This window comes from Arvicola amphibius, chromosome 6 (genome assembly GCF_903992535.2).
Source record: "Arvicola amphibius chromosome 6, mArvAmp1.2, whole genome shotgun sequence".
Classification (NCBI taxonomy): Eukaryota; Metazoa; Chordata; class Mammalia; order Rodentia; family Cricetidae; genus Arvicola; species Arvicola amphibius.
Window position 1 is genome coordinate 94,879,872 of NC_052052.2, and position 15,659 is coordinate 94,895,530.

A 15,659-nucleotide genomic window follows, 5' to 3' on the forward strand; every position below is an offset into this window, starting at 1 on the left:
TCATAATGGTGCCTTTCTTTTTAGCATAGTTACGTTATTCGTGTCAGATTTTAAAAAGTTATAAATATGTGCCCCTTAGATATTAACAGGAACTTTGCTTCTCTCCAAGAAAACATCTTGAAACAAAATTGAACAATTGGGAGGAGGCCAGCATAAGAGAGAAACAGTCATTCATTTGATATCAAAATTTGCATGCTACCTCATCCCCCAGCAAATTTTCCGGGTCCACAGTGTCCTAGATTCCATATTAGCAACGAGATGTCTGATGCATAGTAAAGAGTGGCAGATGTGTGACTGGTGTGGAGACCCGTGTGCAGCCCAGAGTAAATAAAACACTTGCTGCTTGAATACCTTCCACTTCCAGCCTAACTCTGCCCTGCACGGTGCATTCATTATCACGTGACACCAGTAGGCATGTGAGGAAGATAAAGTCCTTGCTGCTGCCGTGGACTTGTTCCTGCAGAGAAATATTGCAGAGCACATAGAAAACAGCAGTGATTTGCCAGCATTTAAGTTTTTATTCTGGACTTTCCCTTTTATCGGCAGATTTTTATAATACTCAGTATTGGGTATAACGTAGATAATTTCTTTCAGATGTATCATGTACTTTGATCATGTGCAACATCCTTCTTTGTTCTGTGCCCATTCTCCTCTTCTTTTCTCCTCTCCCTTGTCTCCTCTCTTCTCTGGCCTCCCTTTTGCTCTAATGTTATTCATATATCATATATATGCATATGTATATATGTGTGTGTATATGAGAGAAGACATGAGATATTTGTCTTTCTGCATCTAGCTCATTAGACATAAGATTTGTGTTGTATCTATTTTCTAGAAAATAACATAATTTCATTCTTTTTATGACCCATTCCTCTAGTCTTATGAACAGAGTGTGTCTTCGAAGTTTTAGAACTTCTACTGCTCCAAGAGTTTCAAAACAGAACCTCATATTTAATATGCATTTCTTATTATTAATAAGGTCAACTATCCTTTTTTTTTTTTTTAAAAAAGAAGATTAATCCTTTTTTTTATACCCAAAGTAGCATAGCTGGATCATTTTTACTTTTTTGAAGAGCCCCTCTACTTTGGGTCTGGTATGTTGAGTTGCATCCCTTCTATTTCTAGTTTCTGTAGGGCTTTTGTCATAAAGAGATGTTAGACTTTGCAAAAGACCCATTCTGCGTCTTCTAAAATTATCAGTTCATTTCTTTCTTTGGGTCAATTAGTGTGACATGTTACATTTATTGATCTGTTTGTGTTGAAACATCCTTGTATTCAAGTTCATTCAAGGAAAAGCCTATCATACATAATCAGCATTTCAGCCAAGAATGCAAGGGTGGTTTGATATGAAGAAGTCATTAATACAATAAAGTTGATGTGCTATTGAGAGTAATCAAAAACTCATAAAATATACAGTCTGACTCTGGAAAAGCATTTGACAAAGTTCAACAGGTTCAACAGTCTCTAAAAAACCTTTTTTTTAACACTTGGCTTAAATGTATTTTTGCTGTTTCCCAGTAAATTGTGAACATTTATCATTTTTATAGCCAGTAAGGGTATGCGAAAGGTTTTAAAAGCTCTTTGTGTACACAATATGCCTTTTTATTTTTTAAGTTCATAATTTATATAATGGTCTCTCAATGAGTACTTTTAAGGAAATATTCTATTGATTCTTAGTTCTTGGAAATCAGTAAGAAACTGAAAAGAAGGAGGATTTGCTTGTCTTGGGGGGGATCTTGTTTCAGGAGTGTACTTTATGTTCCGTGTGAAGAAGACGCAGTTTCCTTTTGAGGATGGATTACTTTTCTTGAGGAAATGCTGTTGGAAGTGGTTGTGTATGTCTGCTTGAAGGCTTGGCGGTGACTCTCCCAGTCAGTTGCATGCTGTAGTCTCTTCCTCTTCACAAGTTAGCTGGTGACTGCTGCTGCACGTTAGTTCACCGCAGCCTTAGCACACCTATGCTGGAGCTCCTTTCCCCTTTGACTGAGAGCAGCTCTTAGCACCCCGGCCCTACCTTTCTCCTTTCATTCTTTACTCCTCATCTCGTACATCCTTAAAGTATCTCAGATCTTCATCTTGAGCAGCTTTAATGCCCTTGGTTTAGATCTCAATCCCTTGCCTGTACCATTTGTCAGAGACCCGCTGATTTCCTTTCCTCCTCCTTCAGTGTGTTCTCCCTACCCTGGTGCTAGATTCATTTTTTGATATTGCACTTGAATGCCACTACCTGCTTAACATGTCATGATGTTTGATAAAAAATTCAATTGATAATAAATGGCTGCTTGACATTTGAAGCCATATTGTCTGCTTTTGACGAGTCCTTTCTGCCCACATCTTCCCCATGTCGTGCTGAACTTGCTTCTTTTGTGGCCACAGTGTGTGGTGTCATTGTCTATGTCTGCACAGTATCTTCTGAGCTCCTTTCTCTGTTTAGAAAAGCAGAGTCATCATTATAATGTGTGTATGAAACTATAATTTTCCTAATACTTTTCTTCCATTCTTTGAACCCTCGCAGTGCTCTGTGCTTAGATTGCATCTTTATATTTTCTCATTGTGTGGCAGTTGGAACAATTCCAACTGGAGAATATGAAGAAGCCATTACATTATAAAGCCTTGAGTAGAAGGCTCAGTTTCATTCACTTTTTCTATTTTCTGCAATTATTTAACATAACAAATTTATACATAGTTGAAACATTGATATTTTGAATCTAATATTGAACGTAATATTTATGTATGTATATACATATACATAAAATCCAATAAGCCTCTTTTATTTTAGACCTATGAATGTCACTGATTTGTTGTTGTAAACCAGAGTTTTTAAACATTCCTTTCGTAGGATGATAATACCTCTGAAAACATCAAACAGAGCTCACATAAAAGATAGCTGTGTGGGCCATCTCATTTATTTTTACAAAGTAATTTTTGGTTTTCACATTTACACTAATATAAATCATTTAACTAAAATATCACTTGAAGGATAATAAAATTATTATTATGCTAGCCTCAAGAGACAATGTTAATTAAATTGGAAGATATAATTAATGCTTAATAGGATAACTATGTCCCTATTTTTGAAGACATGAAAACTTTATATTCTTATATTGAGTCAAAGTGCCAGGAATTTTTGCAGCAGATTGGATGTTATGATAAATAGCAGCTCTTTAAATCCTTGGACAGTGACTTTTTCTGAAAATCAAGCTGGAACTCCCCATTAGATCTCCGTGGAGATAAAAGCTTAAAAGCCTTTCATGGTAGTGTTTCTGGCTCTATCAGAACTTCCTCTCTGGCTAATTAAGTTTATTTTGATTTTGAATACAGAGGTATGAAACACCAAGCATGCATACATCTGTCATCGTTCTCATGTTTGGGGACACATCTCTGTTGTATGCATGTGGAGTATAAACCTGCATACTTTTCATGTGCATAAGTTCAGATTATGTTTTAAAACTAGGCTCTGAGAAGGTCTTTGCAGTTGTGTTTCCACAACTATTTTGATACATATATTTTCCTTCTTGATATCAGTTTCACGTAGCCCTGGCAGGCCTCAAACTCACTATGTGGCTACAGATGACCTCCTGACTCTGCTTCCCGAGTGCTGGGACTGCAGACGAGTGAGATCAACTGTCCAGCATGCCTAGCTCTGGAAACAGGCTTTCTAAATGCTTTACTTCATTAGCATGTTGAGTTTTCATTTTTCTTTTTCTTTTATCTTTTTGTTGTTTGTTTTACTTCATTAGCATATTGACTTTTCTTTTTGTTGTTCTTGTTTGTTTGTTTTGATTTTGATTTGGTGTTTTGAGATGGAGTCTCACTAAGGAGCCCAGGTAGCCTCAAACTCACAATCTTCTTGCTCTGCCTCGCCAGCTCTAGGATTACAGGTATTAATTACCGTGGCCATGTGCAAACCTTAGAATTTGATTTACAATCACAGTACAAAGGGAGTCTTTACAAATACACTCCGGCTGTGTAAGTTCACAGTGTTGAGCACACAACCGTGGGTATGCATAGTGTGGGGATAACAGATTCACAAAAGAGCGCCTGGCTTGAGTCTCCTTTTGGGCTTCATTCCTGAGAGTATGTATTTTCTAGGATTTATGAGTATTGCATGAGAGGAATGTAAAGGATCTGAGCAAGTCATGGGAATAAGTTGTGCTTGCATACCTCAAAATGCCCACTGTCAAATCTGGAAGATGGAGCCAGGTGTCCTGGCTCACATCTGTAACCCTACCTAATCAAATCTAGCTTAAGGCAAGAGAGTCACAACTTTGAGGCCAAGGAGGGTCAAATAGCAAGTTTAAGGTCAGTCTGTGTAAGTGTGTGAGGCCCTGTCTCAAAATAACATTTCAAAAGGACTGTGGATACAATTCAGTGGTAGGTGCTTGATTGTTATATATAAGGTCGATGGGTCTCCAGTAGTGCAAGGAAAAACAAAACACCAAAAGCACAAAACATAAACTTCGGAAGAATGGCCTCTGGTTGACTGGCATTTCACGGTCCATGTGGTGTTAGATATTGGCTTTTGTTGTTAATCATTGTGATGTGTGGTTGTCAGCTTGGCATGTACATCTCATTGCTGTTCTGTCATTACGCTAATGAACCAAAATCTTTAAAAATTAAAAATGTATTTTCTTATTGAAAAAAAATAAAACCTAGGAGAGATGAATGCTAAACACTTACCGGTCCACTACTGTTTAAAAATATATTTGTCATTAAGCATTAAAGTTTCTCAAATTAGGTACTCGCCAGACCAAGGATCTTTGTAATGATTGCCTTTTTTTGCCATCGCTCCTAATTCCCACAGTCTTGTTATCAGAGATCACAGGGACCAAATTGTCTCCATACCACAAAGAGTACTCTCTTTAAAATAACCATCAATAATGACAATTCTTTGAAGTTGGAAATTGGAATAGATGACAGAAAATAATACTATCACCACCAGGAAGGAATAAAAGTCGCTGAATGTTCACTGCTGTCCCCTCTAGCAGGTCTTATACACATTGAAGCAGTTAAGACCTGGGTTTGCATCTTTTATTGTGAGAATTTGGGTGAATTACCACTGCCGCTCCCAGGGTCTTCGTCTGTGAAATGAATGCTGGGAGAATTAAGTGGGATTGTACGTACACCGAGAGGGAAGAGGTGCTAAGAACTCTCCACTGCCTGCCTCCATTTTCACATAGAAGTCATCTCCTCCCAAAAATCTCAGCAGAGCTGGGGTGAGGGCTAACACAAATCAATGGAAGATCTTGAGTGTCATTTTCTGTGATGCTATTTTGAGAGTCAATGTTCTTCATTTCTTTTTTATATTATTCATGATTCCTGCAGTTTTCAAGTATCCATTTGGCTGGCTCCATTAGAAAATTTGGGTATGCTGTGAAATTATAATGCTCATGGTTCAAGATCTTTTCTGGGAAGTATTGGAAAATTTAGTTTTTAAAGGAGGGTCTATTTCTGTGAAATACGTCTATTCTTTAGATGGTGATCAACATCTTTCAAAGTCTCATAGTTTATGATGACTTTGCTTTATATTTGGCTTTAAAAGTTTTATATAGCTCAAGTGTTTTAAAATTTGATTTATGAATTAAAAATGGGAGCATTAATGGAGGGTAGGTATTTCACTATTTGAAATTTTTGCTACTTAGGTAGAGAATTTAAGAGTGAAAATCCTGAAAATTTCTGATATTTTAAAAACATTCTCACCAAGAATAAGAAATTATGGAACCATGCCTTTGCTCAACTTAATTAAATTGTCATTTAAAATTTAGATCATTATAATGAAAATTTAAACGCTTGGTAAAAATACATTTCTATACCGAGAATTCTGATTTAGATAGTTCTGGAAGCTAAAATAAATTGGATATTTTATTGCTTGCCTCTTAAAATGCTGAAATTATTAAGGAGGTTAATCTTAAATGCATTTTTCCAGATTAAGGCATATACAATCAAATTCAAAAATGGTTATGAATGTCCAGTCTTATAAAGCTACTACTTCACCCAAAATGGCTGCCATTATTTAAATGTAATCTGTGAACACTTAGGTGTGGCTAGTCTGGATTAGGATGAGGGAAGATTTGGTCAGTTTTACTCAGTGATTAATGAGATTTAGGTTTACAAAATACACACAAAAATACTGACATAAAGAGCAACCTTTTCCTTATATATTAACACTTGAGACAAACAATAGAAGAGAGAGAGAGAGAGAGAGAGAGAGAGAGAGATAGAGAGAGAGAGAGAGAGAGAGGGAGAGGGAGAGGGAGAGGGAGAAGAGAGGGAGAGGGAGAGAAGAGGAGAGGAGAGAGAGAGAGAGAGAGAGAGAGAGAGAGAGAGAGAGAGAGAGAGAGAGAGACTACGACTACCAGCGTGAGGTAAATTAGTTCTGGCTCTTCAGGGCTACTGATTATTTTACGTACTTAGTTGTTGATACTAATAGTTTTAAATCATCCCCACCTTCAGAGTGCTTTAATGAGGGAATTACTTTAAGATTTTATTTTGTTTTTATTTTTTTTTTACAAAAAAGACATTAAAATGTTTTATTTTTTAAAATATGTTTTTAAAGTGGCATTGACTCCATTGCATGAATGTGTAAATTCTTCACATTCATAATTTTTTTAATATGGTTTATTTTTTTATATTTAAAAATTTCCATCTCCTCCCCTCCTCCTCCCCCTTCCCTCCCCTCCCCTCCACCCGTACCCCCCCCCCTCCAGGCCAAGGAGCCAATGGGGTTCCCTACTCTATGATAAGACCAAGGTCCTCCCAACTCCCCCCAGGTCCAGGAAGGTGATCAACCAAGCTGAGAAGGCTCCCTCAGAGCATATTGTCTTCTATTTTAATTTCAAATGAAATCACTTCATGGAAATTGAAGCAAGACTTCATCTACTTGGTGCTTAAGATTCAAGTACAAACATAATAAATATCACTTTTTTAGCAGAGTAGATGAAGTTCTCCATTTTCCCTTGTAAACAAATAAACTTGAAAATATTTATTTACACTGTAGGTTTTATGGAGTGAGTGATTTCACCTGGCTAATGATAATAAGAAGTGGTAAAAGTTCAGTTCAAGGCACATAGGGAGAATAGAGTTTCTAAAGAGCTGTTGCTCCCACAGTTAATTCAGCGGGAGCTGTGTTATTTATAAAATGTTGACAGTGGCGGTGGTGGCGCACACCTTTAATCCCAGCATTTAGGAGGCAGAGGCGGGCGGAACTCTGTGAGTCCAAGGACTGTTATACAGAGAAACCCTGCCTTGAAAAACAAAACAAAATAAACAAATAAAAGTGCATGGCACACACTAATTTAAGGTGTTTTTTTTGGTGTATGTGTGTATTATGTGTGTATGTGTGTGTGCGTGTGTGTGTGTGTGTGTGTGTGTGTGTGTGTGTGTGTTGGGATAGGTGATCTCCCTACACTGACCCCATAGGACTCTCCCCTGAGGTCTGTGGCTGCGGCTCTTCTCCTGGCTCCTGTTGACCTCAACAGTGTCATTGAGCCCTAGGCCCTGCAGCTCTAATTTGCGGGTCTTTGTAGTGGCCCTGGACGCCTTCCCTCTGTGCATCACCTTGCTTCACTCACCTGCCCTTTCCTCCCACGGACCTGCTCTCTCATTGTTTTCCCTGTGGATCACCCTGCTCTATACTCACACAACTACCCCAACTACATTTTCTGCATTATACTTTCCCTAAAAAGTGCCACGTCATCGAGCTTTCCTGTGCGTATATCACTTACTATTCTAATGGATGGTCTCTAAATGCTTTACGCCACTCCAAAAGCTGTCCCTTTGTTTCCTTACATCAGAAGACTTTGTATTTCCACAATTTGATATGCAGTGTCCCCCAGGGATGACAAAACAGTTTCTTTTACTTAAGTTACTACAAAATTATTTGCTTTATTGTGCTTCCATAAAATGTATAAATCATATAAACAAACTGTGTTATGAATTAACTGGTAGAGCATCTATTTCTGAGTGCGTTAAGGAATTGCCAAGAGTGATTAAGCCCGCCCTCTCTCTCTCTCTCTCTCTCTGGCTCTGAATGGAGTGTTGACAGCCAGTGAAGAGCTTCTTCAATAAATCCATTCTCATGCTCAAGTTTTTCCAGATGTGAGAAATAATTAAGTCTTTGCATTTATTGTAGCCTTTTATGCTTTTCAGGCAAGAGCTGGCAGCTGTGATGGATTAACTCTGCCTGAGTGTGTATTTATTGTTTGGGGTATGTGTGAATGTACGTACATGTATGTGTGCATACATGTAACACTTGCCAATAGTAAAACAAAGCCAGACTTGAAAATAAAATGAGAAGCTGGTTACAATGCATGCTAAACATTTTCATAGCTGCTCTTCATAATCAAGAGCCCTTTTCTTAATTTTTGCTAAATGTTAAAGAAATGAGGATAGAAGATGCTGTTAAGTGACATATTGTTAAAAATATGTGATTCTTATAAAACACAAAATACGCACATTTCAAATGTTTTAATGTATTAATAAATGAGGGGACTAGTAAGATGTTACAATTGGTTCAAGGTGGATTTGTGGAATCATAGATACATAAATAATAAGGAATGCTGAAATGAATTTATAAATAGATGTGAAGCCAATAATCAATTGTGTTTTCTAAGACATCATTTGCATTTCTGTAGATAAGGATCCCTTGTATTGTTATCAATTTTTAATAGCTTGCAAAACTACGAAATAGCTTAAATACAGTGAAAAGACAACAGTTACAGAGAAGCACTGGACAAGATATCACATTTGCTAAGATGTCAGTGTCAATGTCTTTCACAGTTATTCCTGCCTCATTCCAAATAGCTGGGAATACAAACATACATACTTACACACATATGTATGTACATATACACATATACATGCTGTCATACATGCATATACACATATGTACATATATCTCCTTTTTGTGTGAAAATAAAGCTGTTTGATCCTGCCTATCTTTTCTGGTTAGAAGTCGTATTCAGATAATTCAAACCATTGAACTCTTGTTGAAGACTGTGTGACAAAGAGGACCCAATAACCAAATGAGGTTTAAAGGATTATACCCTTTAGTAGGTGAGAAAGAACTAGGTCAGAGAGGTGGTTTTAGGGAAGAGCAAATGAGTTTTAGGGAAGAGCAAATGAGATCAATGGACTCAGAAAGACAATTGACTCAGACAAAGTTTGTTTAGGGTTTGAGTGTTTGGTTTCTTCTTTGGTTGATGGAGATGATGCAAGCCAACTATGCTCCCTTCTGCTAGAGCCAATCTTTGCATAAATAAAAGAAGTGCCTCTCTCAGCTTCTGCTAATTCCCAAGTGTCTGTACATCCTGCAGCCTGAGGCACCATATTTTAAGGTATCTTCAGTCCCAACTCAGAACTGAACTGTAATTTATTGCAATACTTTATGAGGGATTTTCATATGTTAGTGAATTTTCTCCATATTGGAGAAAAGCAAAGAACACATTCTGTTAAGAAAACAAAGAAAGGAAGCCGGGTGGTGGTGGTGCAAGCCTTTAATCCCAACACTCAGGAGGCAGAGTCAGGTGGATCTCTGTGAGTTCGAGGCCAGCCTGGTCTACAAGAACTAGTTCCAGGACAGGCTCCAAAGCTACAGAGAAACCCTGTCTCAAAAAACAAAAACAAAGAAAAAAGAAAGAAAGAAAGAAAGAAAGGGAAGGGAAAAAAGAAAGGAGAAAGGATGGAATAAGTGTGGAATATCTGTCCACAAACAAGACTCTGGTTGCCTGTGATCTTGGGGATGGATACCCAGGACAGGGAGGTACTGTGTGACTCACTCAGTATGGTAATACAGATGTGTTTTCTTAGCCAGGGGCTGTGTCTCTTCACATTGTCATTTCTTGCTTGTCAATACTCATATGTAAACATCAAGCTGTTTGGAGTTCAGCAGACATCAAAATTCTGATTACACAAATCAGCTCTTTCTTCCCGCTGAGGGCCCTGGGATGCCCCTCTTTATCCTTTGGGAGGATAAGACCCTTTTATAACTCTGCTCGTCTTATAACTGTGTACATTTACAGAGTGATTGGAAGTTCAAGTGATTTCCTTTTATTAAAGTGTCATTTTAATTTTTGCCAAATTGGAGGCAGGAAAGGATTAAAGGATTTGCTATAGAAGGCATGGTCGAGCCAGATTTGGAATTCCGTGGTTTCACCATGAGGAATGTGATCTCCTGTGCTGGTCTCATTCTGTATCACTTTGTGGAGAAAGGACCAAAGTAGAACTGTAGATAATATCAGTGAAGTGTATAAAAATAGACAAGGGCTTAGCAATTGTTGAGATATTCCTTTGGGGGTACCCCCTAGTTAAAGTGTGTATTAGTATACAACATTAAACTAGGTTTTAAGCGGGGGGTGGGGTGGGGAAGGATAGGTATTTTTGAAACATAATCGCTACCTATACAAAGAATACTTTTTTAATTCCCCCAAGTCATATTTTAGCCCTATTGGCAGGAAAGCTTGGCTATGATAAAAATCAGGGCTTAAAATTTTTAGAGGAAACGTGACATGAATTTTATATTATACTCATATGTGAAGGAAAAGAAGATGTATTAAATCAAAAGTCATGATGTATGTGGCTTGCCAGAAAGTCCATTAAAGAGTTCACCCAGCAAATTTTGAATTTTTTTTAATTTCCTTCCAGGGTATGTTTTATTCGACACTGTATCTCCTTCACCAGGCAAAGAACCAGCACAACAGTGTCATTGTGCAAGAAGCAGGGCTCCAGTTAGGTTCTGGACCAGTGCTCCGTCATAGCACATCGTTAGTTGTTCTTGGCCCTAAGTGTGTCCTCTGTGAAGAAAGAACACTGGGTGGGGGTTTGTGTTAGTTTTTTGCACTGGGTCCCAACTGAGCGTCTTACACAGCAATACACCTACTTGTAGAAACCAAGCCAACTCGATAATAACCCACATGTGTTCTTAGCCATCTTTTTACTTTTTATGTTTATTTTAAGACAAGGTCTCACTAAATTGCCCAGGCTGGCTTTGAAACTAGCTCTGTAGTTCGGTCTGGCCTTGAACTTGTGATTCTCTTGCTCCTATCGACCAAAATATCTGGGAATATAAGCTGAGCTCCTAAAGATTTACTAAGGATCCGTGTGATTTTAAAATTCTAATCCCAACCTCTCAAAAGAAACAAAAGTGTTCATATTGTGTGTGTTTGGTTGTGTCTTTGAAACTTTTGTGCATTAAGGTTTGACTGATTGTTTTCTTGCAGCCCAGTAAAGAGTGAATAAGAACTCAGAGCATGGTTGAAAACGAGAAGGGACCCTGCTCAAGACTCATGTAGGCTATTCACCATGGAAACAGACATCACCAAATGCAGCATGAGCATTGTCATCGGAAGTGGAAGCTAACAGGTGCAATTTGGGCAGCTTTGGCAGTAGGATTTTTTTTTTTAAAAATATATGCTTTTAGAGGTTTGCAGGGAACATTTCCAGAAATGAATCATCCATAGAAAGTAATTTGTCCTTGAAGGTAGCGCAGTAGAGTCTACAGAACATCAGTATAGTCTTCTGGGAGAGTGTGTGAGGGAGACAGTTATAGTTTATACTTTCTCCTTGTGGACGAGCTGAATGCACAAGAATTTCCTGTAGGCTGCTGGGACATGGCTATTAGTTGTCTAAGGTTTGCTAATTTAGCATTCTGAGGACAATTTCTTTTTGGCATTTTGCTGGTTAAGTGGTGTCTGCGATGCCTTTAATTTGACCTCTATCCAGAACTGTTTCACAAGAAAAACCAACAGCTCGAGTAGAAGACGGCCAGATGTAGCAGTGCCGCGGCTCGGTCACATTTCACTGAAGGTAGCAGATGCTCTTAAGAGACAGTGGTAGGCAGAATAGACGGGGTGAGATGAGGTAGAGCAGATTCATGTTTGGGAAATGAGACCTTTAGCAAACTGAGGAGGGCTTTTGATTGGTGGTCATCACAGATCCCTGCATGAGTCACTGTGCTACGTGGCACTTCCCAGCAGGTCTAGAATGGAAGAGATTTGTTTTAGAACATTGTCTTTCCTTTTAGCAACCATTTTTAAGTATTTTTTGCCCTTTGGAAAATAATTTGAGAAATAATCTGTTTATGATGTCTTTCTCATTAGAAAGACTGGCTTTCTCATTAGAATTTTCAGTATAGCAAGGCTGGGGCATTTTTCTTTAAAAATTTATAAGAATAAGTACATAAATACATATTCAATAGTTAAAGTGTAAAATGTAAGTCATTCTCGGGAGCTTCAGAATGACTATTCTATCTCAGTAGACAATCAGTGGGTTATATAGATATCAGCTGTGGTTAGCTTCAGTGGTTTTTATTCTTTCTATTTGAAAAATGTTATAATAGTTCATTAAAATAAATTTAAAAGTAGATACATATCAAAAATGTATTATACTTGGTTATTTAGAATGATGTGTTATTTTGGATAAAGATATATTTTATATAATTAGCTTAATTAGTCACCATAGGGTTTTTCCTAACATTGATCACTGATAAGCTATAATATTTTAAAAAAACCAAATTTACACTAAAATTTAAACAGCTGGATTAGCACATGATGAGTGATGGATGTTTAGAATTGCTTGACTTGACAACAAAGGGTTTGCGGTGAGAAAATTTACTTAACTAGTACTTAGTGAGATAGGCCACACAACAACTATGGTTGCTTAATTTCTCAGTTTTCCAAGTGTGGAAGACAGTGAGATTAAAAATAAAATGACTAGTAATTTTGAAAAAATTCACACAATGAAAAAAATGCAAAGAGGATGATTATTTTTGAAGTAGCGATGTTTCTAGAAGTCTTAAATAAAATATCAACATATATTAACTTCAACTTCTCGTGTTTAATGATGTTTACAATTAATGTGATGCAGTATTCCCTAATTTGAGATTAACAGTCATAATTAACTCAGAATAGATTCTTTGAAGTGGTTCAAAGGGCTTTTTATAATAAATTATTAGCCTCTAATAAGCTAATATGAAGTGAGTAGTTTTGGGGGATGGGAGAAGCATGTTAAAAATCTCATAAAACATTTAATTTAAGCTAATGAAATGAGTTTGAATGGAGCAGATTCTCTCTGTGGAAACAGAGCCATGCCTGACATTCCAGAGAAAGCTTTATTTAGAACAAGTTGAGAAATTTTTGAGATAGCAGGCTTTAGGCCACGTTATCTTGGGTGTTATAGCTGAGTGGATTTCTAGACTATTCCAGTTCTCTTTAAGCCATTTTTAAAAAATGAATCGAGTTAGTGAAGTATACAAACATTTTCTGTCTTAAATTATCCAAATATGCTGATTTTAAGTTTGTCAACCTGAGCTTTGTCTCAAAAGATGCAAGTCTTCACTGCTGAGGCTGGACCAGCAGACCCCAAGCATCCTCGGTGTTCTCTGACACACCATTGAGATAAGGAGAGTGAGTGACACGAGCCAGGGACAAAGTCTGGCAAGCCTGTTGCTTCCAGTGCCCCAGTGACTTCGGAGCACAAGAGTGTGGTGGGCCATGAAAAGGCACAGCAAATTGTAAAGCATTAATATTTTGATAGGGTCAAAATGAAGGTGCCCGTGTTTGAGGATGTAAAAGATGAGACCAAAGAGGAAAAAGTGGAGGAGGAAGAAAAGCAGGAGGACACGGTGAGTGAGAAAGAATTTGATTAAGAGCAGAAAGTAGTCCTCTAACAGACAAGGAGAAAAAACCGGTCCTCTCTCTCTCCTTTATTTTCCATAGGTATTTCTGAAGCCTGTTATTGAAGACCTAAGCATGGAACTGGCCAAAAAGTGCACCGAGCTCATTAGTGACGTGAGTGGCTTTACAGAGTTTTGTCTTATTTGCTTTGTTCACAGGGAATGGCTGTGTGCAGAGCCATGGGGCTGGAGAGAAAACCCTGAGGTCATCTGTTAGAGCACAGTCATTCTCTAGATCATAGAACTAAGTACAGACATGTTTGGTGGTTTCCCCAAAGTCATATCAGCAGGAAACTTCTGCTGTAGCCATTGTCCTCATTCCTAATCCAGGTCCTGTCTCATCTAAATTTTACACTCACCCTGGTTTGCATGGTGCTGAAGTTAAACTCATACTGTATGAGAACTCCCTAGACTTTAAAAGTAGCAGGATTGATCTTGGAAGGGACCCCTAAGTGAATGATTTTCAAAACAGAAGACCTTCTTCTAAATGAATGAAGCTTAATTTTCTGAGGATCTTTCAAAATTTCTGTCAAATGCAATATTTTTCCAAATCATGAAAATGCATGTACTTTTAATTGCACCTAACATTTCTTTGCAATATAGGGTGTGTGTGTGTGTGTGTGTGTGTCTGTGTGTGTATGTGTGTTAATGGAACTGCACATTAAAAACCCTGGTTCACATGATAGTATGAATAGGAACATTTTGTTGTGATTTTTGTTTCTAGGAACTGAAGCTAGTTTATACGGTATTCCAAGGATATCCTAGAGTTATTTAATGTAAACATGTACACATACATTTTAAGTACATAAATAGAATTCTAAATGCATAAGAAGACTATTTCTCACTAGGAATGAGAGCCCCCCCCCCATGTCCTCATAAACAATATAAGAGAATTGCTGGCAGAAAAAAAAACATGGAGTTCTATGAAATGAGGTGTTTTTGTGCCTGCATTCTGGAGTGAGTGAAAAACATATATATATATGTTGTCTTTAATATGCAGAGTTTGTTTCCTGGTCAGTAGGGTCATTTATTGGCCAGTTCTCCAAGACCAACTGGCCTGAGTCAAATCAACAATAAATAACTATGGAAATGTTAGTATGATGTTTGTAATTCTAAGGTGAGATGCACATTGGAAATGCTGCATCTATTCTTTATGTTACTGTGATGACTGCATAGATGCTAGCTACTCTAAGCCGCTCCATATGTAACTTTTACATCTCTTTTACCACGTTTGATAGTCAGCGGAAACGCGCACACTTCTCCCATATTCCTGACATGATGGGATGCACTTAAATTGTAAAGTAACATTTATTTGTGCTATTGCTTAGTAATAACCATAAGTTACTTAACACATGTGAAAATTCTTCGTAAACGGCACTAATAAGAAAGTGACAATGACAGCAATGACCTTGACACCAGCGGCAGTTAGGACTGATGGGCCGGGTGTTGTACCTCGTGCTGTTGGGTCTCCTATTTCCCCCATTTTAAAAGCAAGGGGATGGAGGCACATAGAGATTAAAACAGGGAGGTGAACACGAAGCCCTTTCTCTTTGCTCGGCTGTTATCTCTTATCATGGATACCCATGTAAAGCTTATTATGATCTCTTATGCTAACATTAGTAACAGCAAAGTCATCATTTAAAACCCAGCTCTAGCGGCGGTACCTCTTCCACCTTTGCTGTTTTTATTAAGTGCAATTATTGCTGGACTGTAGCTTTAATTAGGTAGGTGATTTATTGTTTTGGGGGAGGATGACTTATTGGCGACGTAGGAACCTTCTAGCAGGAGACACAGTGCCTTTTTTTTTTTTTTTATCAATTTGTGAGTGCAGACGCCATGCTGCTCCTCTCCCCTTTAGGTGAAATCAAACACAAGGGAGAGATTTGTGCTTATTATAGATTTATGTTTCACGGCAAAATGTCTGTGCTCCTTAAATATTTAGAACACAATTATTGTCCCTTAAGTTGTGCCTGGATTGTGCTCATGTTCTATT

The 15,659-nt window shown here is 37.8% G+C and overlaps 1 protein-coding gene across 3 annotated transcripts in view; it reads left to right on the forward strand.

Annotated features, from left to right (window-relative positions):
• The window catches only part of Nebl (nebulette), a 348,833-nt gene that overhangs the window by 234,352 nt on the left and 98,822 nt on the right, over window positions 1-15,659 (forward strand). The window contains exons 5-7 of one of the 3 annotated variants that reach the window (XM_038334492.1): window positions 11,214-11,355; window positions 13,528-13,615; window positions 13,710-13,781. The exons of the other annotated variants lie outside the window; for them this stretch is intronic. Of the exons in view, the coding sequence (XP_038190420.1) occupies window positions 13,535-13,615; window positions 13,710-13,781 (153 nt within the window). The 5' untranslated portion in view covers window positions 11,214-11,355; window positions 13,528-13,534. The remainder of the gene's footprint in view (window positions 1-11,213; window positions 11,356-13,527; window positions 13,616-13,709; window positions 13,782-15,659) is intronic. 3 annotated transcript variants of the gene reach the window in all.